This window comes from Aulostomus chinensis, chromosome 5 (genome assembly GCF_037954235.1).
Source record: "Aulostomus chinensis isolate RoL2024-O1b breed Wild chromosome 5, RoL_Achi_v1.0, whole genome shotgun sequence".
Classification (NCBI taxonomy): domain Eukaryota; kingdom Metazoa; phylum Chordata; class Actinopteri; order Syngnathiformes; family Aulostomidae; genus Aulostomus; species Aulostomus chinensis.
Window position 1 is genome coordinate 26,035,159 of NC_141324.1, and position 25,859 is coordinate 26,061,017.

At 41.4% G+C, this 25,859-nt stretch overlaps 1 protein-coding gene across 3 annotated transcripts in view; it reads right to left on the bottom strand.

Moving 5' to 3' along the window:
• LOC147261930 (netrin-G1-like) overlaps positions 1-24,090 on the bottom strand; it is a 59,209-nt gene extending 35,119 nt beyond the window's left edge. Inside the window, exons 1-2 of one of the 3 annotated variants that reach the window (XM_086204242.1) lie at positions 23,379-24,090; positions 18,491-19,126 (exon numbers count right to left, since the gene is read on the bottom strand). In XM_086204242.1, coding sequence (XP_086060368.1) covers positions 18,491-18,736 — 246 coding nt within the window. In that variant the 5' untranslated portion in view covers positions 18,737-19,126; positions 23,379-24,090. Of the gene's footprint in view, positions 1-10,382; positions 10,531-18,490; positions 19,127-23,378 lie in introns of those variants that run through there. The other 2 variants (XM_086204241.1, XM_086204243.1) reach the window with 2 other exon arrangements.
• Positions 24,091-25,859: the final 1,769 nt, after the last annotated feature.

Consider the following 25,859-nt stretch of genomic DNA (forward strand, 5'->3'; position numbering starts at 1 on the left):
AAACAACAACCATATGACCTACAAACACACACACACACACACACACACACACACACACACACACACACACACACACACACACACACACAATTGCATGGTGTTGTGTGAGGCAGACTCTTAAATGAGTGACATATGGCCGATGAGATTGACGAATCTTAACCTGTTGTTGATGTGCCTTTTGACACAAGATGTGGCTCAGGAGATAAATTCTCTGACCGATGACAGCTTGTGCTGAAGGATGGGCGCAGGTCGTCCAAGTAATCAGTTTAGCTGACAGATTTCTGGACTTGAAGCTGAGATCACGAGTCAAGCCATCTCCCTTACAGAAAAGCAAGGGTTGTTTTTTTCCCGTAATTGAGACAATTTGGAACCACTCACTACTTTTTCATTTGGATCTTTGATTTCCCAGAAGGCTTAATTACTCTAAGACAAAAATAAAAATAAAAAATAATAAAAGATTCGTACATGCTTTCTAAATTAATTGATTGTTTGACTGATGCCATCCTTTCAGGAAAAAAAAAAAAGAAGAGAAATGCTGTGCTGTCAGTAATAAACAATCCTGAGGGAAATTAATTTGGTGTTTAAACAGAGGCCCAGAGCATAAATAAGGGGATCAATCAGTTCATAATTTGGGCAGCATTTTGGTCAGAAGCCACAACACTGAAAGAGTATAATAATGATCTTTTCATGCTAACTTATTTTCAGGTTTCAGTTCATTGTTTCTCTCTTTTTTTAAATCAAATTTGATGCAGTACCCATCAGCAAATAGAGTCCACAATTCCAGTTTTTGGGTCTGTGTACCACCAGGCGTGAACATGGTTAGGCCTGGGGGTATGCAAAAGTAATTCTATATAGTCTTATTACCCTTCCTTCCATTACCCTGTCTGACAAAGCTAGCATTAATGTTAGCTTTGTAAGGCAAGCCATTGGTGGTGCTTAGCTGCTGGTACAGAGCAGGAACATACAGGACTTCAAAATAGTTTTGAAACCATTGTACTGAGTTGACTCCTTGGCCTTCAAACAATAAACCTTACTACTTTTAAAAAGAAATGCAAAGATAAATGCAATTGGTGTCTTTTCTCCTCACCTGTAAATTGAAGGGGTTAGCATTGACGCTAGCAACAACTAAGGCCAAGGCTCACTAAAGATGCACCATAAAAAAAACAACATGGCTGCTGGGCCAAGCAATTTTTCACATTTGCTTTGGTCTAGGGACAAACCAACAAAGTATCATGAGGCAACTGGAAGTGAATGTGCTGGTCATAATCCCTCATTGCTCAGGAACTCTGGTGAATGCGGTAGTCAAAGTGTCCATGGACAGAAGCAATCCTTGCCTACTTCCATATTGATAGAAATGATCAAAAAGCATGTAAGTATGACTCAAGTGGGAATAAAGAAGACTTTTCCTTTAACCTGAAGCTTCAGACACCTTTATCTTTACAAAATGAGGTCAATGTACCGTGTGAGTTTGTGTGCTGTGTGAACTTGTTAGTGCTGAGCTCTCAGTAGCATCAGAGTTACAGATTCAAGGAAACATAATTGTCCATGAATGCAGGCAGAGTGGGAATTTTTCTGTCACCAGTGTCAAGCTCACTTAGTGATACAAATATAAGAACAACAAGAGCACAGAAAAACACAATACAAACTGTCAAATGTAATACACTCAGAAAGTTGACCAGTGTAAACATCAGATACTAAATATAAAGTGCTGGATATGAAGTGCTACATGCTAGCAGGGCCTCTGAGGCTGTGAGAGAATTTTTCTCCCACTGGATCTGAAACCTGAGGTGTTGCTGGATTAATCAGCCCATCATCCTGCTCGACCTAACACCTCCTCACCTGCCACATGACACCTGCAGACCTGTCGCTGGCCTAAACCCCTTCTGTCACACCTCCAGATGCCTGTCCTCATCCATAGCGTGCAGCAGAGAAGGGAGAATATGACAAATGGCAGCTTGCTGGTATCACCCCCCTGTGATTTAGCGTACAGGAAGTAGATCCAGGACAACAACAACAACAAAAAAAAAGATGATGATTTGAGCACCACTTGACAAAATCACAAGATGCCCATCAGAGACCACAACACATTCACAACCTTCAATCAGTACAAAAGCAAGCAAGCAACGAGTACCTTAATATAACTGGGGATAATAAGTTAGTGGTGGTACACTGAAGACGAGCCAAAAAGGTTCATATCAAGGTAGAATCTAGGTGAGGCTTTTAGTGAGGGGAATGCTCCAGTGTATAGTGCGGACAGAGACTTGGTGTTGATCCTTTCAGGACTCGCTATAAGCCCTGACGGAAGAGACAGCTGAGATGTGCCATGGTGAGATATTGGGAGAGTCAGAGATTTGGCAGAAATTCAATAGAGCTTTAATGACCTGCAGTCAGGGCCAGCAGTGGCTCAAAACAGAGCCAGGCTTTTCATTCTTCTGACCTTCAGTGGAATGCAGGGCAGAAGAAGAAGCACACATCTGACCTATGAGTGCTTCATCATAGTGTGACTGAGCGTTAGGGTCACAGGTTAAGGCTGGTCAATATCACATGAATGATGAAAGTCCATTTTGGGGGATCCACAAAGTAACTGACATCCATACCATCCAAATAAAGGCCTAGTAGAAAAGGTTAAAACATCAGTTTTCTTAAAAAAAGAAAAAGAAAAAGATTGGCTTCAATTTAGACACAAAACATTACTTTTTTCAAGCACTAGAGCAATGGTCACTGAACTATTTTCAGGTTCACCAGTGGGGTTATGAATGTCTCCCAGCTGCAGAAATTTCTGTGCCACTAGACAAAGCTACCAGCTGTCCCAGCCCTGCTGGACACAAACGGGCGCTAGCTTCTTCCGCTGCACTAGTTGTTTTTTTTTTCTGAGTGTGCGTGTGTGTGTGTGTGCGTGTGTGTCGGTCTGTGTGTGTGTGACCTACTGTGTTAGATGATCCGTGACAAGCCTCAGTCCGAACTTAACTTAGTTTTAGGACTCATTCCTACGTCTCTCTATTCAATCTACACATGGTTCAACAGCTGAAGAACTGAAGAAAAATACATTTGCAGTGTATTTTCTTTTTTCACAAATAAGTTTTATCCACACTGAAAGACATAATGAATGAATGAAAGCTTGAAAGTGAGTGAAGAGGCTATTTGGTTAAAAACTGGAATGAACGCGTCTATCCATCTAAACGAGAAGTTTCTGCCATCATCTCTGTTGTGCTGATGGCAGAAACTCGTTACCGGTGTCAATGTATGATCACAAGAAAAACCCAAATTTCGAACCGTGTTTGTGTTTCAGTTTGCACCACGCCAAGTACTCCGCCCCTTTGGAATGCAGTCCTTGCCAAAGCAGCCCCTTTGAGGACCGCAGCACACACCCAGTATGATCTTTTGAAATACACTGCTTGGCAAATCAACTGCACAGCAATTCGGCGCCATAGCGTTTATTGGGATTCACAGGGTGTCAGCAGACAAAGGTAAATGCACTCTACATTAATTAACACCTGGCCTCATTATCTGTCCCATGTGGCATAGTCCCACTGGGGTAGATTTAACACTGTTTTATTATCAAGGAGGGATAATGGTGGTGGTGGTGGTGGTGGTGGTGGTGGACTTTCATGTGCTTCTGGGAGGAGAATTAAAATAATTTGTACATATGTAGCTTATATGTCGATTTATGTGTGTATTTGCATGCTTGTCTATATTCTGAATTTTCTGCCTGTGTGTGTGTGTGTGTGTGTGTGTGTGTGTGTGTGTGTGTGTGGCTGCGTCTGAGCGAGGCTGTGTGTGGGATTAGATTCCCTCTGATGTCAGGATTTAATAAAATGCTTTAACATTGCTATAATGAGAGGCTGTTTAATTCTCTTTGCCAGATCTCTTGCTCTCTTTCCAGCACTCTGTATTCCAAAAGCACCCACTGGATAAAACACTGCCTGCTTGTGTGGTAGAAATTGATATCTCTTGTGAAGGTACTTTAGACAGAATACTTAACACTGGCAGATATGTGTGTGAGTGTGTGTGTGTGTGTGGGGGGGGGGGGTAAAATAAACACACTAGATGAATTTAAAGACATCCCCTTTGATCCTGTAGCGACAGAGCATAACACTCACGACGTTGGGTTTAAAGGTTTGAGTCTCATCATCATCATTCATAAAAAATGGGTTTAAATATGGTCACACCCACATGTTAAAACTCATACGTTACAATAAATGTATCAAGTATGAGCTATTTGATTATACAGCACCAGAACATTGATGGCGAGGTGGCCATGGCTGTCACTCTTCCTGGCCTTGCTGCTGCTTTGATATCAAATGCCCACTGGCCACTGTGTCCTTGGATTTTTTTAAGCCACAAATATTGTTTTCATCTGACTACCACGAGTCCTGCGAGTCTTATACTGCTCATGCTACATGTGATACTGGAGTGCTGAAGCAATTGCACAACAGGCACAACAAGTCACAGCTGCCATTTTTACATGTCATATAGCACGCGGCATCAAAACAAGCATCGGGAAAAGGGCATTTTTAAGTGTCCCTGTGACATCTGGACTGATGAGGTGATGAGCAGGCATTTATGCATTTAGCCATTCAGTAAAAATGATCTAGAAGCAGCAGCTTTAGTGAGCAACAGCAGCCTCTACTGACACCAAGCGACAAAACACAGGATACTGGTGCATTCCGACTGTTAATATGAGAATTAGCCAAGAGGAGCTGAGCCATGTGACTTCAAATCAATATCACAATAAAACTTGTAAACTTTTATGATTAATTATTCATGACCTTTTTATACACTCTATTAATAGGTATATGACAAGCTCTAAGATGTAAATGGGCAGAATTAATATTATAATAACCAAATTAACCACAGTGAGCCAGAGTTTTTCATGCTTGTAAACGCTGGTTTTCAATTTTTCACCTAAATGCACAGTCCTAGCTGATGAAATCCGATTTTTGATTTAAGTGCTGAAATATGTGGGAAACATACATCTATTTTGATCATTTTGGCAGATAGTTTAAATGTTACATGATTCCTAATATTAGACAGTGATCACCAAAAAAAAAAAAAAAAAAAACATACTGAGTTGATGATGGTGGGATTTTTGCTGGGATGTCTACCAAATAAGTATGTTTTCTTATTGATTTGCAGGCTAGGACATCCCCACGGGACCACAACGCTCAACTGTAATAGACATTCTTCCTTTACCAATGGCCATACCTATGAGTCTGTATCCATATCATTATGGCTGAGCAGCACTCCAGTTGCCTGGTAAAAGTAGTGTATTCTTAAATAACAGGGGTGCTGGAGGCTTGTCGGTGCTTCTTGCCGGCTGTGCAAAACCAATGTCTCCATCTCTTAACTGCATGCGTTTGAGCTGCCTTCCTTTGTCGTCCTCGATGGGAAGAAACAAACATCTATTTTAAAACCTAACACAAAGTGCCTTTTTAGCCTTTAAACCTATTTTCTTCTACATGACACTGTTTTTTTTTTGGGGGGGGGGGGGGGGGGACTTGGAGAGCTACGAAAACAACAGCAGTAGTGTATCTATAGACAGTAGCTCAAGTGCCAAAACTGCTACTGCACTACTGATGAGCTGCTTTCACTCTTGGGCTAATGTAGACAGAGTATAAAAGTTCAGCACTATCAACAGAGCAGCAGAAACAAAGGGGGGAAACTAAGTTTAAGTTTGCTGTAACCCAAGATGAACTGATTTCATCTCCATCAGCAAATCTACCTAGCTTGAAATTCTAGAAAATTGATTTATATCAGTCTGAAATTACTTGTTTTGGAACGGAACGATCTATCTGTTTTCCATCTACTTTGAAACAAAAATTCTAAAGCATACTTATATTTCAACTTTTTATCCCTAAAATACATCCACAATATGCTATCAAGTATGAGAAATGAAAATTATATGATAAATGTTTGGACTGTTGCCGGGCTCGCATCAACAGCTTTGAAATGCATTCAACCGCAGAGGGACTGTAAAGGCAATCTTGTTGGGAAGAAAATCAGAGGACAGCAACTCAGTTCTCAGCCATTAACAATGAGATGCAGGGGTCATCGCAGAGAAATTGATAGAAAACTGGGATGAAATTGAGAGAGCGACAGAGAGAACAAGAGTGAAATTGCTGTATTGTTCATCAGTGTGTTAGCTCATAGTGTGTCAACTCACCTCCATCTTTTCAATCTGCATAGTTATTAGAGGCTTTTATTAATTTGAAATGCCAAAGCGAGGAATAAAGCATTACTGAAATGTCACCCTTTCACTCAGCGTGATAAAATCACACCAGCCACTTTTGGAAATGAATGTTCGTCCCCTCTGTACTTTCATCCATACCTCTCTCCCACCCTTTTTCTCCACAGCATAGTGTCTTTCACTCTTTCTCAGAGATCAATATGGCGTGACAACATGATGGCTGGGTTTCCTAAGGGGAGGTTGGTCGCAACGGTTGCTACAATATTTCTCTCAAAAATCTCTGCCCCTTCAACTGGTGATGCATGATTTCTCTACATCAAAGATAAAAACAGAACACGAAACGGCGTCCTGCTCAACCTTTTTGAAAAACACAGCCAGTATTTTTATTTCTTTGGGAGGTTGATGCACTGTACATAACACAAAACTGAACTCTGCGTATATTTGCTATTTCTTCCAACAGTTATTGGAGGGGATGTGTCTGGAAGTTGAGTACTATCAGAACCAGAAGGAGAAGCTTTGCCTAGAGGAACAATGTAATGTGTGTATTACCTATGAACAACAATAATACATTAAGACTTTCTTCTAGTGTGCACCCTGGTGCACTTCAAACTAAAAATAAGTATACTTTCAGTTTACTTAGATAATCTCCAGAAACAAGTATAACTGATTTGTATTAAAAATTATTTAGAAACATCTATGCATGTTGGGCTCATACATGTTGTTTTTTCAAGGTACTCTTACACCAGTGCTAATAAAGAGGTATCCTTGCATTATTCAGGAAGTTTACGTATAAAAAGAGTTTTGTATATTAGCAATAATCCCTTCTGGACATTGAAATATTAGTGAGACAACATCAGCCTGAAGCAATTGAATTCATAGTAATATACAGTGCATCTATAATTGTACTCACAGTAAAAGTATACCTTATGACCTAATCTCACAGTATCTAACTAATAAGCTAGCTGCATTCCATACAAACATTTTTAGTTCAGTTCACAATATTTGCAGTGAAATGATAAACTTATAAGGGTGACCTGACTTCAGAAGTGAACTAGTTTTACGTATGATTAATAGACTATCTACAGTATCTAAGAGTTTACAAACTATGACAAACTGATAAAGAGGTTGTAACTTTATTAAGTATCTGTATTTCATTGCAATTCAAATTAAAACAACAGTTCCTTCAATATGCAGGAGCACTGAGGCTATGTGACGTCCCCTTAAAACAATTACATTTTATTTTCCCATTACTTTTTCATATGCAGGTTAGACAGAACAAGGCAAGAAAGCTTTGAAGTAATGTGTGTATTGCTGTCTACCAGAGAAAGACAGTCTGAATATTTCCTCATCTTTCGTGCCTTTAGTGTTTTCCCATTTAAGGCTTAGCTAAGCTAACAACTCAATTTCAGCTGTAGGATTCAAAAGTGGTATTAATCTATCTAATTTCAAGCACACTTACTGCTGATGTTCTTCGAAATGGCTGCAGCCACCAAAGCATTATTCACACTGAAGTCTATTTATTTAAAGCTTTTGAAGTTTTCCTCCCCCTGAGAATTATTTTTGACTGTTTGACACTCTTCAGCCCAACCAAAATTATCGAGGAATAGGAAGTCATTCACACACACGCATTTGGTTTCCTGAGGAACAAAAAAACTAAAAACGCCCGTTGGCAGATTGGTGAGCCAAGTTGAGTTGTTATTCTGGGTCTCAACAGAGAGCTTGTCTGCCAAATAGCTTTTGAGTAATTCAATTACAGTATATTTTACAAGAGTCCCATTCAGCTTGTCAGGCATAAAAGGCTGTTGAATGGGTTTACAGGCCCTGTAGGCCGTGAAAGGAGAATTCAATTCAGGAATGGGAATCTTTTTCATTGGAGAAATTACTGTCCATTTCCCCGCCTATTTCTTTATCAGAAGAGTCCAATAATAAAGCTGGACACACACACAAGCACAGGGAGCTCTCTGAGTGTTAGCCCACTAGTACTACAACATCATCTTTGGGGAAGTACTCAAAGCTGTGAATAAATGTTGCTCTTGAAGAACTGTTGCAGTCTTATTGGTATTGTGACACACACACACACACACACACACACACACACACACACACACACACACAATGATAACAATTTGTGCATTCCTGATTACTGAGGTGTAAAACATACAGACATCACCGATGAAACATTCATGCTTGAATTATGCCCGTGCCAGGCAAGCAGCAAAAATGTTCTGGCATGTATGTCTGCAGCAAATTAGTTCAATAGGGCTGAACTATGGAAAGAAAGGAAGCTGAGTCATATCATGAGGTAAGAGGATTCCCTTAAATTATCTCCTGCATTTTAAGCCCTCTTTCACGACTGCTTCCAATGCCAGTGAGATCTGTCCACACCAACACAATGTAAAATTCAAATCTCAAGGGGGACATAAGGTTTGATTTCAGGCCAAATTTATTGATGTAATTTGGTTTCGGGAGCATAATCATTTCGTTCGGGGACAAAAGATTTAAGAGGATTCAATTTTAATAAAGTCAGGTGACATCATTTTTCTTAAACCATAACTTTTATTGGAAGACAACATCACCAAAAGGTGTTTTTCTCCGGGCACTGTGAATTGGAAAAGAAAAAGGTTTCCTCATCGCATCATAAACACGTTGTTTGCAACTACGAGTTCTTATCACAGTGACCTTTGACTAGCAAACTTGTTCCTGTTCCACCTTGAGATTCAGATTCAGATTCAGAAAACTTTGCTTCCGTAATTGCCCCCCACGGCGGTAAATAAAGAGAGGTACAGCTGGTTACTACATAACAACAACACAACAAAATACATGACTCCAGGTGAAAACTTGTGCCAAATTCAAAGAAATGATCTCAAGACGTTCCTGAGATACCACGTCATCAAGATGGGATGGAGGTGCAGACAGCGTGCAAACATCAAGCCTCTGGCCCGCAGCTGCAGCCAGCACGGAGGCATCAAAACTCGGATTACTTGCCATGGAAACTATCGAAAAATAAAAAAGTCACTGAATTATGCAGCGCATGAAACTACGATGGCTTCATATGAAATACAGTATAGAAGACAATAAAATGATGAGTGTCTTGTATTTCCAGTTTATTACAAAACACTATGTAGCACTGATTTAGAGTCCCCGGGTCACATGACATGAAAGCTCCTGTGTACGGAAAAAACTGGGAATTTTGCAGTATATGAAACAACATTACAATCATAAATGCAATAAAATGAGGTTCATCCTATATTCAAATCCAGAATTAAGAATAAAGTTACATTGATCTGATCTTATAACTGACATGGAAGTTACTGAAATAACACAGCACTGAATTTTGCTGAATATAATAACAATTTGTCACCAAACAGGAGGTTAAGAGTGAAATGTGAACCTCAAAAAGATGTCCTCGTTTGGACAATGGCCGCAGCCTTTCATTTCATAGGAATAATTATATATCTTGCGTGTTCGCTTAATCACTTTATACAGATTTTACAATAAATTAGCCTACATTTTTCAGTGTCTTTGGAAACTAATCAACGCCTGACATGATATAATGATAAAGCCATTGTTTCTGATGAATCTGCTCCCTGATGTAATATAAATGTGCTTCAACCAAAATTAAGGTGAAACGTACACTTTAATCACATTCTATCAAATTTGCTTGAGAAACTCTTTGACAAATGACACCCATGTTTGACAGAGTTCTGTGGCCAGCAGCTTGGTTCCAGCACGTCAGAGAAGGCAGCAGAGTGTCAAAATACAATGTACGGAATATAAGATTTAGGTCACGGAATTCCAAGTTGAATAATAAAACAGACATTTGTATTTGTGGTCTCCTGTCATTTGAGCGCTCAGGCAACAAAAGCAAAACTGCAATCATCATCATTTTGCTGAGAAAGCAATAGTCCTGCATACACTTACATAAGAATAATCCAAATAGGCTTTTCAAGTGTCGACTTTAGAAAAAAATATACAAATAAAGCATTAAGGCCTACAGTTATTTGAGACAGCAAACTTTCATTCAAATGTTAAGCTGTCCAGAAACTCTGTGTCTAGTCGAAGCACAAAGCCCATCACTTTCTTTTATATCTCCATGCATAATTCATCCGTCTTTGTATTTACAACCCTCTAAGAATTAACCTGTCACAGATCCCAGGGAATAATGCCGACATATCTCGAGCTGTCAAGTGCTCACCTCATATGGAGCATCCAACCTCCGCATGTTCAAACAAGGCATGGATATTATGCATCATCAGCTGACAGAAAACAAGGGACAGGGAAATTAAAAAGCGCGGAGACAAAGGAGGTGGCAGGCGAGTGAAAGAATAAATGATGACTCCCCCCCTCTCCTGGAGTCAGGGGACATGTTGCGTGTCATCTTGGTGTCTTGGTACGCAGTGGTGCGGTGATGATGTGCTGGGCAGGGCCAGTTCAGAACAAAGTCAAGGGCACCGGGGTGACGGGAGGCTAAACGCTCCAACTGTTCCTTGTCTCCAAACAAATATACGGATGAATGAATTTCCTCCATGAAGGAAGGGCAAAGGGATCAAATAGGGGCACTGTCAGTTTCTGGTGTGACCTCTGAACTGCTTAATATTCCAGAAACTAGACAGACAGTCTGTCTATGATACAGCTGATGCTCAAACTGATATGCAAACTGCTTGAGCTTAAAGAAGAATATCTTTTTGGCGTCGCAGAAGCAACTGTGGCCTCTGCTGCTGCAATGAAGGATAATTACAGGATATTTTTGCATAATATTCTGTTGATATCTAAGTAGCGAGAGTAATATTTGAAAGAGAACAGACTCTGACAGAGAACAAGAACTGCAAAAAAAAAAAGAGATTTTCAGCTGAGGTGAAAGTTTGGTTTTACTGTCGTGACAGAATTTCTCGTGCCTCCATGGTTGGTCTCATTATCCGATCACACAGGAGCGTGAGCAGCAGTAGCACAGTGTTGAATAATCTTTCATTATGATTTGTTTAGGCTAAAGTTCAGGTTTGGTTAGGTTTAGCTGCAAAAAAAACAACAACACAAGTTTATGGAAAGACTGTCTTACATTTACGAGGATTAGAAATAGATTCTAATACAACTTCAGGCATTTGGTGGACTTGGTTGGAATAAAACAGCCTCAGTTCTCCCCTTTATGAGTCAATGTACCATCAAAATGATCCTGGAACTTTAATAGAAAAACATGAATAATGTTAAAGGGTAAGTTAGCCACTGGAGTACATATTCACTTTTACTCTCAAGGTAATCAAAACTGTCTTCTAAAAAATTATTGCCCTTATTAACCCCCCCCCCCTCCAAAAAAAAGAAAACTATTTAGTATGTATTTTGTTTCATCAAACTGCAACTCCTGATTAATGTTTTTCCATTTATGTTTAAGCATCCAAACACACTTAATGGGCACACTGGAGCAATAAGCTGTAAACTCAACACTGACAAATTATGGCCTTATAAAGCGGATACTGGGTCTTCTTGATAAACTCTTATTTATGCACCAAGCAGACACCGATCTGCATTAGCATTTATTTGGACTCATGCCTCTGGCCACCTGATTAACTCTATTTTGGTCTCAACCTAATCCTGAAGAAAATATCTGGCTTTTTAAAGCGAAACAGTAAAGTTTGTTGATAATTATCGATGGGTATAACTGCTTTGAATGACCTCCCGCCTTCTAATTAGACATTTTTAATTTGGAAGATGCTTGAGGTCATGCTTCAGTATTGAGGAAGTCGACACCGACTCCACACAACTATTTTAAATGTTCTACCCTGAAACCAGGACACATTCTTTTACCTTTAACAAGTTAAGAGATAAAAGCTATTCTTTAAATACCTGAGCAAGTTTTTCTGCGTCTCATACTAAATGATAAATAATAAACCGTCTGCTGCAACACTTCCGGAAACACTGTAATTAAACACAATCCAGGCAGCAAATTATGTTCACTGCAAAATAGATTTGTCAGAGCATTGATACACAGATAGCAACACACACACACACACACACACACACACACACACACACACACACACACACACACACACACACACACACACACACACACACACACATATATATTTATATCTTTTTCAATGATGCCTGTCATTACCAACAAAGGTAAGCCTGCAGCTTGGACTCTCTATACCATCGTAGTTTCCGAGCAGCTTTGCAGGAGCTCTCATCTTGTCTTTCCATCCTAAGCCTCCGTAGGGACGGTGTTGTGAACTGGCAGCCACACAACTCTTTCATCCATTCTTAGAGAACTGAATAAAGTTCAGAGGAATTACAAGAATCGTCTCAGTTAGGCTCAGAGTATCTAGAAAGAGAGCCATAAGTGAATCACTGTTTAGAGCAGAGGTGTGAACAAGTCGTTGTTATGCATCCCTTCTTTTTGCCGGCAGCATCCCTTGTGCTGGAGTATCAGCAGGTTGACACCGCTATTATTTAGTCAAAACTAAGCACATGGCGGAATGGCTCGGAGGAAGAGGAGGCAAGAAGCAGGGGAGTCACTCATTTCCCAGGAAATAAAATGTTAGGATCCTTTAATCAAAAGCAGATAAAAACAGGTGCCATCGAACTTAACAATAAAAAAGCTGATTGCCTTAAAGTGGGTCAGCGACAATGACAGTTACCTCAACTGCTCTCCCCTCTCTTCCATCTGTATCGCTGTCCATTTTACAGTCTCCACCTATCTCTCTCTCTCTCTCTCTCTGCTTTCTTTCTAACTGTCCTGCAGGGGTTATTACGCCCCAAGTGGTCTGGGCAGATGGCCACCAACATAACACCTGGGCCCTCTCCGATCCTTCTGCTTGTTAAAAGGCAGATTTTCCGTCACCACTGTAGCAAAAGTGCTCTTGGAGAACTGCTGGTTTCCTTAGAAGTAAATCAATTTGAAGTGTCTATTTGTAGAGTGTCATGACATAACTTGTGTTGTGATTTGGTGCTATATAAAGAAAGCTGACCTCCTGGATGTCGGTAGGAGGTGAAAGCAGGTTATAAAATCTTCCCCCAAGATGTTCCCAGACTATCAACCAAACTGGTGAAGAACAGTTTCTAAATTCAGTGTACATTTCAAACGCTTGACGTAATAGGCCAACAAATCTGATTTTATTTTTTCAGCAGAGTACGATTATAGAAATGATGATTTCAGTTTTGCAGGACAGACTGTTAAATGTTCATGCCAATTCATTGACGATGCAATGATTCCAACTCTGAAGGGTGAGGAATCTGCAAGCGTCCAAATTGTCTGACACTTTGTGAACTGCAGCTAAGTAATGCAAACACTTTCATATCTGTCAACATATTCAGGTTTTAGATGAACTGTTTTTGTTTTTGTTTAACTAAAGGTGTTTTCCTGCATGAGCAGCGAATGTGTGGTGCAGTCATGTTGTATTTTTTGGATATCTTCAATAAACGTTTGTAAAATGCTAGTTACAAGATGTCTTTTCATTGATTATGAAAGTATGGAACAAATAGAAGACTTTAAAAAAATTATCACAACCAATTCTCGTTTAAAATACTGCAACATGTTTCAGCTTGGCCATTACATAGGAGAAAATACCTTAAGCTAACTTTGAGTGATAGTGAGTGACAGTAGCACAGTGCACCAGAGGAGAACAACACATTTTGAAGAACCCCTGAAGGTGTGCAGCTAAAAATAAGAAAGAGCGAAGTCCCTGATGCAGAACACCTGTCCTAGACACTCAGTGTTTCTCAATGTCAAGGGAGGATCCTCAAACGACTGCATTTCCATGATGCAACATCATCAAATCCGGTTGAAGGACTTTTCCAGGTTTCTTTGAATTTTACCAAGGACTGAGTGTTCCCTCAGAGAACATTCAAGGATGCGCCTCGGCAGTCCTAAATCAACTACAGTGCCATGTACTATCGAGAGGAGATGGCAAAACCAGCAAAGCAGCATTTGAGTGTTTCTCATCCAACAGCATTCATCTCAGGCAAGAAATGAGCCTTGAAGATTTTTTTCAAATGGCAAATTAGCATGTAAAAATAAATATTTGAAATAGAAGTTGCATCAAAATAAGTTTGAACTGATAGAGAGACAATTATTTTGATATGTTCAATGGCCCAAAAAAAAGGAATAATCTGTGATGACAGACTTTATAGTGTATTTGGTTTTAAGTGTTGGCTAATGACTCAGGATCCCCACAGAAAAAAAAGGGAATATGGAAATAAGAAGGATACAGAAACTTAAAAGGATGAATAAACTGAAGCCAAAAGAATAAGCAAGTCTACTTAAGAGGAGAGAGCATCACAATCTGGAAGAAAAAAATAAATCTAGTTGCAAGCCTTGCGGGTTTTATCCAGAGTCCAGCTCAGGCTGATAAGATAGTTGCAGCCAGGTTGACCTGTGAGTGAGAAGTAGAGTTTTCTGATGGAAGCAGCTTTGAAAATGGATTCCACTGACGGCAGATCAGTGAGTTTTTATGATGTAAAGCAGGAGATAGAGTTCAAGTAAAAGCCATAAGAAGGTCTTAGGTCATAAAGGGAACTTGACCTGGACGCTGACCACACCGACAGCAGGTCAGCCCTCCACAGCCGGAGCAGCACTGGAGCAGGCTGCAAACCCAGCCACAGTAGCAGCAGCAGGGGTGGAGTGACGAGGTGGCCCGAGGGGCTTCCCCCGAACCTCCTTCAAAACTCCTAAGCATTCATACAGAACAAGGTCTTTCTGACGTGCTTGGGACACTGTCCTCCTCTGACGAGATTCCACATACAAGAGAGACGAGCAGCAGAGGAACACAGCAGCCTCATTCTCTTGCAGCTGGTACGAGTAGAAAAAGCTCAAGGCGACAAAGTGGAAAGAATGAGTAGTGAGGAAGTGAGAGCTAGAGAGACTAGTTAGAACAGATGTGGTGTGTGTGTGTGTGAGAGTGAGAGTGAGAGTGAGAGTGAGAGAGAGAGAGAGAGAGAGAGAGAGAGAGAGAGAGAGAGAGAGAGAGAGATGGTGGTGGTAGTGGGGGCTCTCCACAACAGAGACTGTACTGTTTAACTAGAAAATGTTGGGACATTTGCCCAAAAATTGCCACTGTGAATATTTTCATCCGTGTAAAAGTTTGACATTTCTGCCAGAGATTGTCACCGCAAGTGTTTTCATAGGGTAGAAATTGGACATTTTTGCTCAAGGCTGCCCTGAAAGCAGACTGAAATGAGATGCATGTGCACAGGGGGAGACAGTGAAAACGCAGAAACAGATTAATCAGATTAAGATGCTGTAAATATCAGAATAAGGAATATAATGCAGACACTAAATCATGTTTTCATTTGAACTTGGAACGTCTAAGTCCTGCCTCATAACATCTGTTATGTCCCTCTTCACCCAGGCTTGCAAAGACTTCCATACAGGGATTTATCAATAGCTGTAAGGCTTTGATTCCTGTCTGTTAGGCTAAAATGAGTGTTGAAATAAAATTCTACTTCAGGAAAAAACGTGCATTAGAACATTTAATGAATGGGGTTTTTTTTTGGAGATGAAGTTCAGGCTATTAATTGACTGAAAAACAGCTCTGCCTCTGTGGTGTTTGGACACATTTTACTTTAGATGCATCACTACATTTCAGTAAAAATCAATACAGACATAAAAACAACTCCCACTTCCTTTATTGACATGGGTGAAGAGGTGGATGAAGTAAATATAGTTGTTTTGTGTGTAAAAGAATGAAGTTACATATTAAGACTTGAGCGACTGATAGCAGCAAAGGGAAGCATTCTTTGACCATATGAGGACAACCGACTCAGACACAAACTGATTAGACCGAGTTCACAACTGCAGGCAACTTAGTGATTGTCTAAAAGTGCTCATTTGCATGCTCCTCTCATCTCCAACAAACTCTCAGGAAGCACCGGTGGATAAGGTCACTGGTGTCAGTCTGCCTGTGTGCCGGCGAGGAATGTAAACAGATCAAACACACAACAGCTATAAAAGCCAGTGCAGGAGGAGACGGTACTCTTGATCATCTAGACAATCATCACCTCATACTCATGTCAGGGGTGATGGACATCCTGGCTTTCAGATGGAGGGACTAATCTGAAATTATTTCTGTTCTCACAAACCGTATCTCTCAAGAGTTGAGCCCTGCAGCTGCACCTGGAACGTCCTCTATGTAAAACCACAATGAGAAATCAGAACATTACTGAAGCCAGTGAGGAGATCTAACTGCTCCTCGGCCACCCTCCAGTAAAGCAGCTCCTGATTGGTTTTCAGAGTTGATGGTAGAAAAGCCGAAGTAGAAAATGGTGTCTACAACACATTAATGTCTCTGTGGTACCACAAACAATAGCAAAACAGCTTATTTTTTAACAACAGAATATTTCAGAATATGATACCACTTCCTGTTCCTGCATATATTTCTTATAGGAAGCTGTGCAGGATGGCAAAACTCACAAGGAAAAATATGCAGCGAATGCATCTAAATTAACAATATTCCCCAAAAACCAAACAGATATATAATTCCTCACTGTGCTCAACTGACACTACAAGCAATAAATGGCATTATAGTTAATGTCAGTAGAATAAACCCAGCTGTTAGTGCAGCTATTGAAGAAATCAAATCAATAACACCAACAGAAGTTTGCACTCAAGGACTTTCTGGACAGAAAAGAAGTTTTGTGACATGCTTCTGACTAATGGCGTCAAATTTGGTATGCTGATTAACTGAGCAAGCGTTTCTTTCAAGGCAAGAACGACGCCCTCTCACAGTGGTTTTAGATTGAAGGGAGTCCTGACCAGAGCTCACCAGAAACCCAGTCTCACCACCAACCAGCTCTGCCGGGCCATCCTTCCATCCATCCATTTTCTACCACTTATCCTGTTAAGGGTCGCGGGGGAGCTGGAGCCTATACCAGCAGCCTTTGGGCGAGAGGCGGGGTTCACCCTGGACAGGTCGCTAGTCCATCGCAGGGCCAACACATAGAGACAGACAACCATTCACACTCACAGCCACAACTACGGTCAATTTAGAGTCTGGATTAACCTGGTCCCCTCTTGATGTCTTTGGACTGTGGGAGGAAGCCAGAGTGGCTGGAGAGAACCCATGCAGGCACAGGGAGAACATGGAGACTCCACACAGAAAGATCCTGTGTCTCGAATCCGGAACCTTCTTGCTGTGGGGCGACAGTGCTGACCATCTCTGCAGCACTATTCAATGTTTGTTGAAGCCTCAGTAATAATCATCATGTTTATCTAGTGTTCCCTAATAACTCCTTTTAATGTCAGTTGGTGGCTCCATGATTCTGCTCAATTATGTCCACTATAAAGTACAGATTAAGGACAATGACATGCTGATTACACAATCATTTACAGGTTTTGTATATGCAACCTAAAATAAAGGCACAGCATGACATGCATCTGGCCCTGTGTGTCATGTTTGCACACAAAAAAGCAAACATGAAAAGCCCGACGAGGCTTATTTAACTACCTGAACAAAGCATCAGTCCAACCACTTTCCTTCCCTTTGTCCCTGTTTTGCTCTTTATGCTCCGTGTGTTATGTTAACGTTGCATATTTGGGGGGGTGAAATCCACTGGGCTAATAAAGATTTCACAGTTTGTTTTGATATAAAGCTTCACAGAGCGTCACACACGACTGGAGACTGGCCCCTTTTTCATCCTACGGTGGCATTAAATGTCTCAATGCCATCTGGAGCCACAAGAATGACATCCCCGCTTTCAAAGATACCCATTTTAATTGGTAAATATTTACTTGCAGGAGTTCTCCACGGGTCAGCACATGACTTGTAATGAAGCAGTTTTATAGCTCACAGGCTCTTGCAGCTTCCTTTGTTATCCGTGACAAAGGAAATGGAGGCTGGGCTGTTGATAAGGGTTAATAAAGGCTAATGAAACTTGCTACAATTGTGCTTGTTGACTACATCTAAATAACAGAGACAAACATATATACATAACATATATAGCTTTTGCAGGGTGATTCAAAAATATTCCTACACACCTCCCTCCTTGGATCCGTGCACTACCTTTGTGTGCCCATAAATAGCAGTGATCTCTTGTGTTCTACTTTATTTTGGTGCATGTTAGCTAATCTATATCTGTCTACACATCTATATCTCCAATATGTGCAGATATTGATTCAAGCTTGTGTGTGTTCTACTGCAAGTTACTTGTCTCCAAATGCACATTGGCTCTACATGTGCATTAATCACTACTGCAGCAGCGGCAGCGTGTTGCCTTGTATGCACTGCTCTCTATCCCTGACCCAGTATACTGTGTGATCCTGCCTGGAGCCTCATTTATCTCCATCAGGGGACAGGCGAGGTTACGACTCACCAAAGCGCAGTACGTTTCTGGTGGATCTCCACACGTGATATTTGGGGGGTCGAGGGTCACTCGCAGGTACTTTGTCATGTCAGTGGCTTCTGGCTGACAGGCCATGTAGTCCCATGCCAGACCCTCCTCAGTGTAGATCTGGGACTTGCACACGTCATAGTGTCCCCATGCCGCTGGGTAGTGTTGCATGGCATGCGTCATGCTGCAGCAGACAGCTTGCAGAGTGAACAGTAGAGGCCAAAGCATTGTAGGTCTGGTTCTGTGGGATTGTTGTAGAGTTCTGCTTTCGCTCCGTCACAGAAATGACAATATCACCGAGAACGCTCTAAATCAACTGAAGCTTTGAATGATGCAATGGATTATTTTTGAACTGTGGCAACATCTTGCTATTTCTCTGTTAGCAGCTGCTTCAGGCAACGATTAGCCTTCATTCAGTTATTTTGTCTTCAGTTACGGCTTCTTCTGCTCGGCTGATGAGATGTGTCAACAAGTGTTCTCCTGCACAAGGGTTGAGTGTTGACAAGTGGTTCAACTAGCGGTCAGATGTGATGTGGAGAGAGGGCTCCTCCAGTGGGTTGCTGTCGGATGTCTTCTTTGATCTCCAGTCAATTGCGTTTTCTTGCCACAAGCCGCATCCTAAAGGACAGAAGAAAATAGACTGTTTGGTGCCACATTTGATAAACATTCCCATTTAAACATGAAATGAGGTTCAATGTGGATTCAGGGCACTGAATTAGATAAGTATACTATACAGATACATAATATGAACTCAAGCAAAACATGTTAGCCCTCAACAGCTTCCCTCAATAATGGGCTTACCAAAATCACTCGGCGCAAATTAAATCAAATTCCAAAGCCAAATCTCCATTTGATTTTCTTAAAAGGGGCACATTTCCAACTGTCTAGTCACCGCATTTATTGCTTTTCCTGACTGCTGTGCTTCTTTTGTAGCTCACTGTGGAGTTGCATTTGTCCCCATGCCATCGGAGACATTTGGGAAATATTAAAGTCAAATTGAGAGACAGAAATGGTGTATTTGAGGGATTGTCGGCTACTCTGAGCAATCACTAACCATCAGTCAGGTGGCCAGCCTCATAGGTAATGCTGCCTGACAGCAGTCAGTGGAGACCCACACAATCTCTATGTCTCCAAAGAAACGAAGAGTCTACGGTAGCATAAAAAAACAAAACAACAACAAAAAAAAACAGCGACTTTGTCTGCCTCCAACGGACTGATGTGCTGTAAACACGAGTTAAGTTGCTGTTGACTGTCATGTCAATGTGCTTGGATGGCTTAAGGTTTTGCGATAGTGAAAAAAAGTGTGTTTTTGGGTGCAGCTGTTCGAAAAAAAAATGTTCTGGTATGTTTTTTTATTCTAAAAATGTCTTTATTTAGGTACATTTTTCATAACAGCTCCACTGGGAACATACTGTATACCTCTTTTGGCCTATATAAGGTGCAGTTTTAAAAAAGCATGGAGAATAAGATGAGAATTTTCTTTTTTAGAGGTAATAATGCAGATTCAGATGTTGGAAACGCCTGATGCAACCATCATAGTTCCCCTGTTAAAGCAGCTGGGGTTAAAATCCTTGCTCAAGGGGACTTCAGCACTTGTTGAGCAAAAGCTGTTACTCATTTGATTTCCCTGCCTAGATTCCTCCAGCTGGTACATGCAGTTGAACCAGTAACTTTCCGGTCAGTGGCTTTATTCTCTCCCCTTCAGGCTACAGCCACCGCCCCGTGACTGACAGTCAATGAAATGAAAATTTTCAGGTTACCTGAGGTATAACGCATGTCAAGAGTCTCTTGTGTTCAGAGGAGATATGTATATGTATGTTTTGGCATGTGTCAAAAGATAACAAGCGTTCATCAAGTCAGATTAAATCAGTTAGTGATTTTAACAAGAGGCAAAGATTCTCATCAGATTTTAGGGGGGAGACTCATCGTCATGAGTTGTTTCTGAATTTCTGCGCTCTAAGAACATGAAAAAAAAACAAAAAACTTTAGGATGCAATATCTTATCCGACAATCTTGTCTATTTGCCAATTTGGATAGATTTTGAGAACATCTAATGCAATTACTATTTCCCTTCACCCGATTTAATATGTCTTTTACAAAATGACTTGAATATATTCTGACTGTAATGAAGGGTGATCATCGGAGAGATAATCTGCACTGCAATTCAGACTCGGAAGACCCTTCAAAGTGAGTCATGTAGAAGAGGTAAGGATGGCAGGCTTCATTTGACAGACCTCTAGTGGCCTAAGAAGTGGCCAATTACAAATTTGATAGCACTCTGAGTGATGAATAAGCCATTACTTTCATGGGGGCTGCGTGTTTCAAATTTCATAAATATAAATGTCAGTCCCTGATTCCAGATGCGTCAGGGGGTGGGCACGCCTACAGAAACCCCCCCCCCACCCCCACCCTCCCCTTTCATAATAATGAGGTTGACTTTCATTATAAAGACAGACAAATTAGGTGCCAGCATCAGGCTGGTGCAGGCCCCTTATCTTATTTTTATTTAATAGGAAACATTGAAAGCTAATAAGAGTCAGCAAATGGAGCTAACCATGGGAATATGGGATTCAACGCACAGACATCTGGAGTAATGAAATTTATATAGACGAAAGAAAGGTGTCAGAACGCTGAGTGAACCTCTGTAGACAGAAATTCAACATCAGAGGCTCCTAAGGTGACAGCGTAGGGAGCAAAAGCATAGAATATGAAACGCTTCAAATCTCTATTATACTGGAGAGATGATTCCTGCAGACAGTAACAGTTCTGACATCATCTGAAAAAGCAAAATCATCTGCTTGTACATCAATGAAACAGTTATATGCTTTATATCTGTACTTCAGCTCTCGTCTGTGTAATTTTGCCTTTTTTTGTTCATGTAATATTACACCTGCTTTAATATTAAAAAAAATCTGCTCTTGTTGATCCTGCCCTTTCATTCAAATATTCAGCAGTGCTCATATTGCAAGAGGAATCAGGGATGTCATAATTTCACTGAGGACAAAAACAAAAAAAAAAAGAGAGAGAAGGAAAATATGAGGTCAGATTCTATATTAAAAGTCATCAATATTAGAGCAGTTCTCCATATGCGGGGAGAGGAGGGGAGCGTAGGGTGACCGCCTCACCTCTCTCACCCTCTCCCTCTCTCTGTCTCTTTCACTTCACTTGTTTTTGAAGCCTGTGAAACACCCCCTTGTGTCCGCTTGCATTCCGTCCCCTGGGCAGCTCAAGCATGGAAGAGTGTTTTAAAAGTCAGCAGGCAGCCTTGCCCCGTGGTTTATATTGGTTACAAACTCCCAGCCAGACTCTTAGGGACCATTCGGGATGTATTTTATTCATCTTATAGTAATCCACCTCAAATGTGGTCTCCCATCTCAAATACTTGTTTTGGGGAGTTCAGATCACTGATTCGATGACCGCTGCCTTACACATTGACATGAAATGATCGATTATTGACTCAGAAATAGGAGCAACCACTGACAAACTGACAGGCAGAGCCTCCCACTGTGGTTTATAAGCAGCAGCTCCAACTGCTTTGTATCAAGCACCTGCTGGTCAGGATTTTCGTTTTTGGACACACAAAACTGCCTGGTTGTGTTTATTGATTTTGTTGACTCCCAACCAATAACTTTTGTTCCTTTGCCAGTTTGAGCAGACTGATGCTTTGTGGCTAGCTGATGAGCGTAACAATAAATGTGTTAATGCTTCCAAGGTTTCCCGAGCCAAGAACCAACCCTTCCATATGAGTCACAGTGGGATCAACTGGCAAGCAGAAGCATGTCTGTACTGGCACATGTTTGTCTTCTGATTGTCTTTCTCTCCTTTGTTTCCTCCTCCTTATGCCCCCCCCCTCTCTGGGTCCCTCATTCAGTCTCTCTCCATCTCTTTTCTCCCCGCAACCCCTTTTGTTACCTCTGAATAGTAACCATGCTGAAATAGATCTGTAAGCACATGAAACAAACAATTATTTTCCAAGGGCTCCACCTTACAGATTTGCAGCTGGAGACACATTAGCTCACTTTCCACTCACAACAACAACAACAACAGCAACAACAACAACAACTGGTGCACTCCTTTTTTTTTGCAAAGAGCCTTTTCTCTAAGAGGTTGTGGTGAATGTGGTGATAATGTGAGGGTCCCTCAGTGAGAAGCCCAGCCAACCACCCGCCACCGCCGCCACTGCCATCTCTGAGAAATCCGCTGTGCATTATTCAGTTATTCTCTTGGACGACTAAAAACGCAGAACATGATTCAAACATTAGAAAATCCAGGACATGTAACATGAATGCAATCAGAAAGAAAGGAGAGCAGAAGTCCAGACATCTTATCATTTTACCCTCCTTATGTTAATTCTCAATAAACAAATAAAAAAAAAAAACATGAAACCATTTAAAAACTTACGGTAATCTGTGCTTAATTGAGGCTCTGCCTGCAGATTTTGCGCATTGGCACGCGCATATCTGACTGAACCAAACCGTTGCGCAACAGGTTTAAACGACATTAATTCATTTCTCAAAACAAGAGTGATAATTGTTTTATAATGTGAGGACACAGCCTCAGATCGTTTGCATGCAAGGCGGAATGTAGGCACCACAGCCACCTCTGGCAGAACAACAGCGTACAACTCATTCAGAGGCTGTGACGGTTTGTTGTGTTTCATTATGAGTTCCTTCCTTTTTCATTTAGCCCACTTCGGATCTGATTACCGCTAACCCAGGAAACAACTCGCCGTAATCACCCTGCCATAGCCGGTTTAGTCACGACTGACATCATCGCTCAAGTGACGATATGCACACAATTAGGAGAAAAAGAAGAAAAAAAGAAAAGAAAAATGCCACAATTTCAATGTTCAAAACAGAAGGATACTCACATTTAAATGCGCTCCTGTGATGAGTTGATCATTCAACAAGTTATTTGCAGCCACGACTACTTGCAGAAAGATTTTTCAAACGCCTTTGACTCGTTCTACGGGTCATTAATTCCTTCTAACTCTGCACAAGACTGACCGGCAAAAGCCATGTATGCGCAAAAAGCGCGCATTCACGTGGAGAGCGCGACGTTTTCTTTATCCCAACTTTTGCTTGAACTTTTGCTTCTCAACGTACCGACATTCTCCCCCTCCTCCGGATAGCACAGCGGGGACTCGTTTGTACGTTCAGATAATTGCGTTCAAGCTTTAAAAAAAAAAAACCCACTGCGAGTATCGACTGGTGTCCGCAGGAGCTGTTTGACTTTACGCAGAGCTGCTCTTGGCGCAGCGTGCATCGGAATGGCGCACGTCGGAACACTTCAAGAAGCAGTTAGGGGGGAATTCACGGTGGTCGCAAATTCGTTAAAGTCCATCAGTGCGTATTAAAGGTCTAACTGGTCCCCCCCGGAGGTGGTTTGGGTTGCTTGGATAGATTTATCAACCTAGCCGAGTTGCGGAGAGCGGAGAGGAGCAGAGAGATAAGCAATCTTTCTCAAATGGAGCCACAATGTCCAGTCACATATGAGCGCTCCGCCGGGTCCTAAAGATAACAACTTCAGCGTGGTGTCGCGGCTGATCGCGTCGAGTTAGATCCACGTATTTAACCACCCAATAGTTAAATGTTTATTAAACTTAGGTTTTTTTTCTCGCCTCATGTTCTCTTAGCAAGATGAAGGCTCTGGACACCGCTGAGGATCAGTCCCCCCTCTCCCGCCCCCCCTGTTGTTTCCATTATTTGAAAGCGTCGTTGCTTTAACGACATACTCGTTGGAGCCGACGTGATTTTAACGGACAGGAAGTTCAAACTTGCTGGATAATAACTGGCTTCATCTGCTCTCCGCGGCCAACTCTCGCAGCGCAGCCTCAAGATAACGCAATAAAAATGTGATGATGGGCAGCAGTTAAACTCACCAAACCAGCATCAGGAGCCGCGACTAACCAGCCTACCTAGAATAAACTCGGTGAGGCTTTTTCTTTTGTTTTTCTTTTCTTTGATTTCATGAGAATGAGGAGAGTAAAAGCAACGCAACTTAAGGGAAGAGAATCCTCATGAATGCAAGCGAGCATGCAGCTTAGCTTTGATTACCAAGAAAAAAAAAAACAGTTTGAAATTATGATCAAAATATTCTGATTGTTTGTCTGCACGCCCATCACGGCCCCGGGGGTCAGACCCACACACACACACTCACACACACACGCGCGCGCGCGCGCACACACACACACACACGCACACACACATGCAGACCAACATCGCTGGAGGACTCGATGGTTTCACAAAAAAAAAAAAAAGCTCTTACCTTATCTAAGAATGTGGGCGTTGGATTGGAGGTGTGCTTCCAAATAAAGAGAAAAAAAAATCCCCCCTGGCTGAAGTTGCTGTTGGTGTAGTTATTCGGTGAATTGTGAAGGCAGAGCTGGAGGAGTAACTACAGTTAGGTGCGTCTACCGGACTCCCTTGGCGAGGAGTCATAGATGTCACCCTCTCCCCTACAGGGTGCCAAGCAGCGCGGCAAACAACCGCGGTGACAGGTCGTTTTGAACACGCATTTTAATTGCAGTGTAATGCCAAGTGGTTGGAGACTGCAGGAGAACAACCGCGCCCATGCTGAAGGTCACCACAGTAATTCAGCACCGTGTCCCATGTCGGTGAAATCTAAGAAGTTGTAGAATCAGCAAGCTGACTTTATAGTCATCATTCATGTCAAAAAAAGATGCAAACAAGTGCTGTTTTTTTCTCTCTCTCTCAGTCAATGGTTTCTGTTTTGGTTTTGGTTTTGGTTTTTCTATTAAGATCCAAATCTTCTCAAACGAGTGCAGCTGCACTGATGTTCAGCACCGTGGACAGCTCACTCACCCCGTCTGCCACTTCATCTCCTGCTCAGGAGCGATTCAGACCAGGAAACTGAGGGCATATTTATGTAGATTGATGCATTCAAGTGTTTTTGTTGTTGTTGTTGTTGTTGTTGTTGCATAGTTGTTTGTTTAAATGTTTTTTTTGAGGGTGTAGGCTTCCCTCATCCATTCATCCCCTTGTCCCTCTTCTCCTCGTTCGAGCATCATCACTTCATCGATTCTAAACTCATCTGGAGAAACCACCTCATATTCAAAGGGTGCATTTGACCATCCTTTACTCTTTATTTCCTTCTCTCCATCCCCTCCAACCACATCTAAATATAACCGTCTAATTTTAAATCTTTCTCTTCCCGTGTTTGCTGTCGCTCTTTTTACATCGAAGTAACTCTTTAAAATGGCCTTGAATAGCATCACAACCGGTATTGATTTCTACTGAATTCATATGCAGTGAAAGAGCTGTAATCCTATTTTTTTTTAAAAAGTGACAATGCCGTTTCTATTCTGATAAAAGCAGATTTTGGTCAGGAC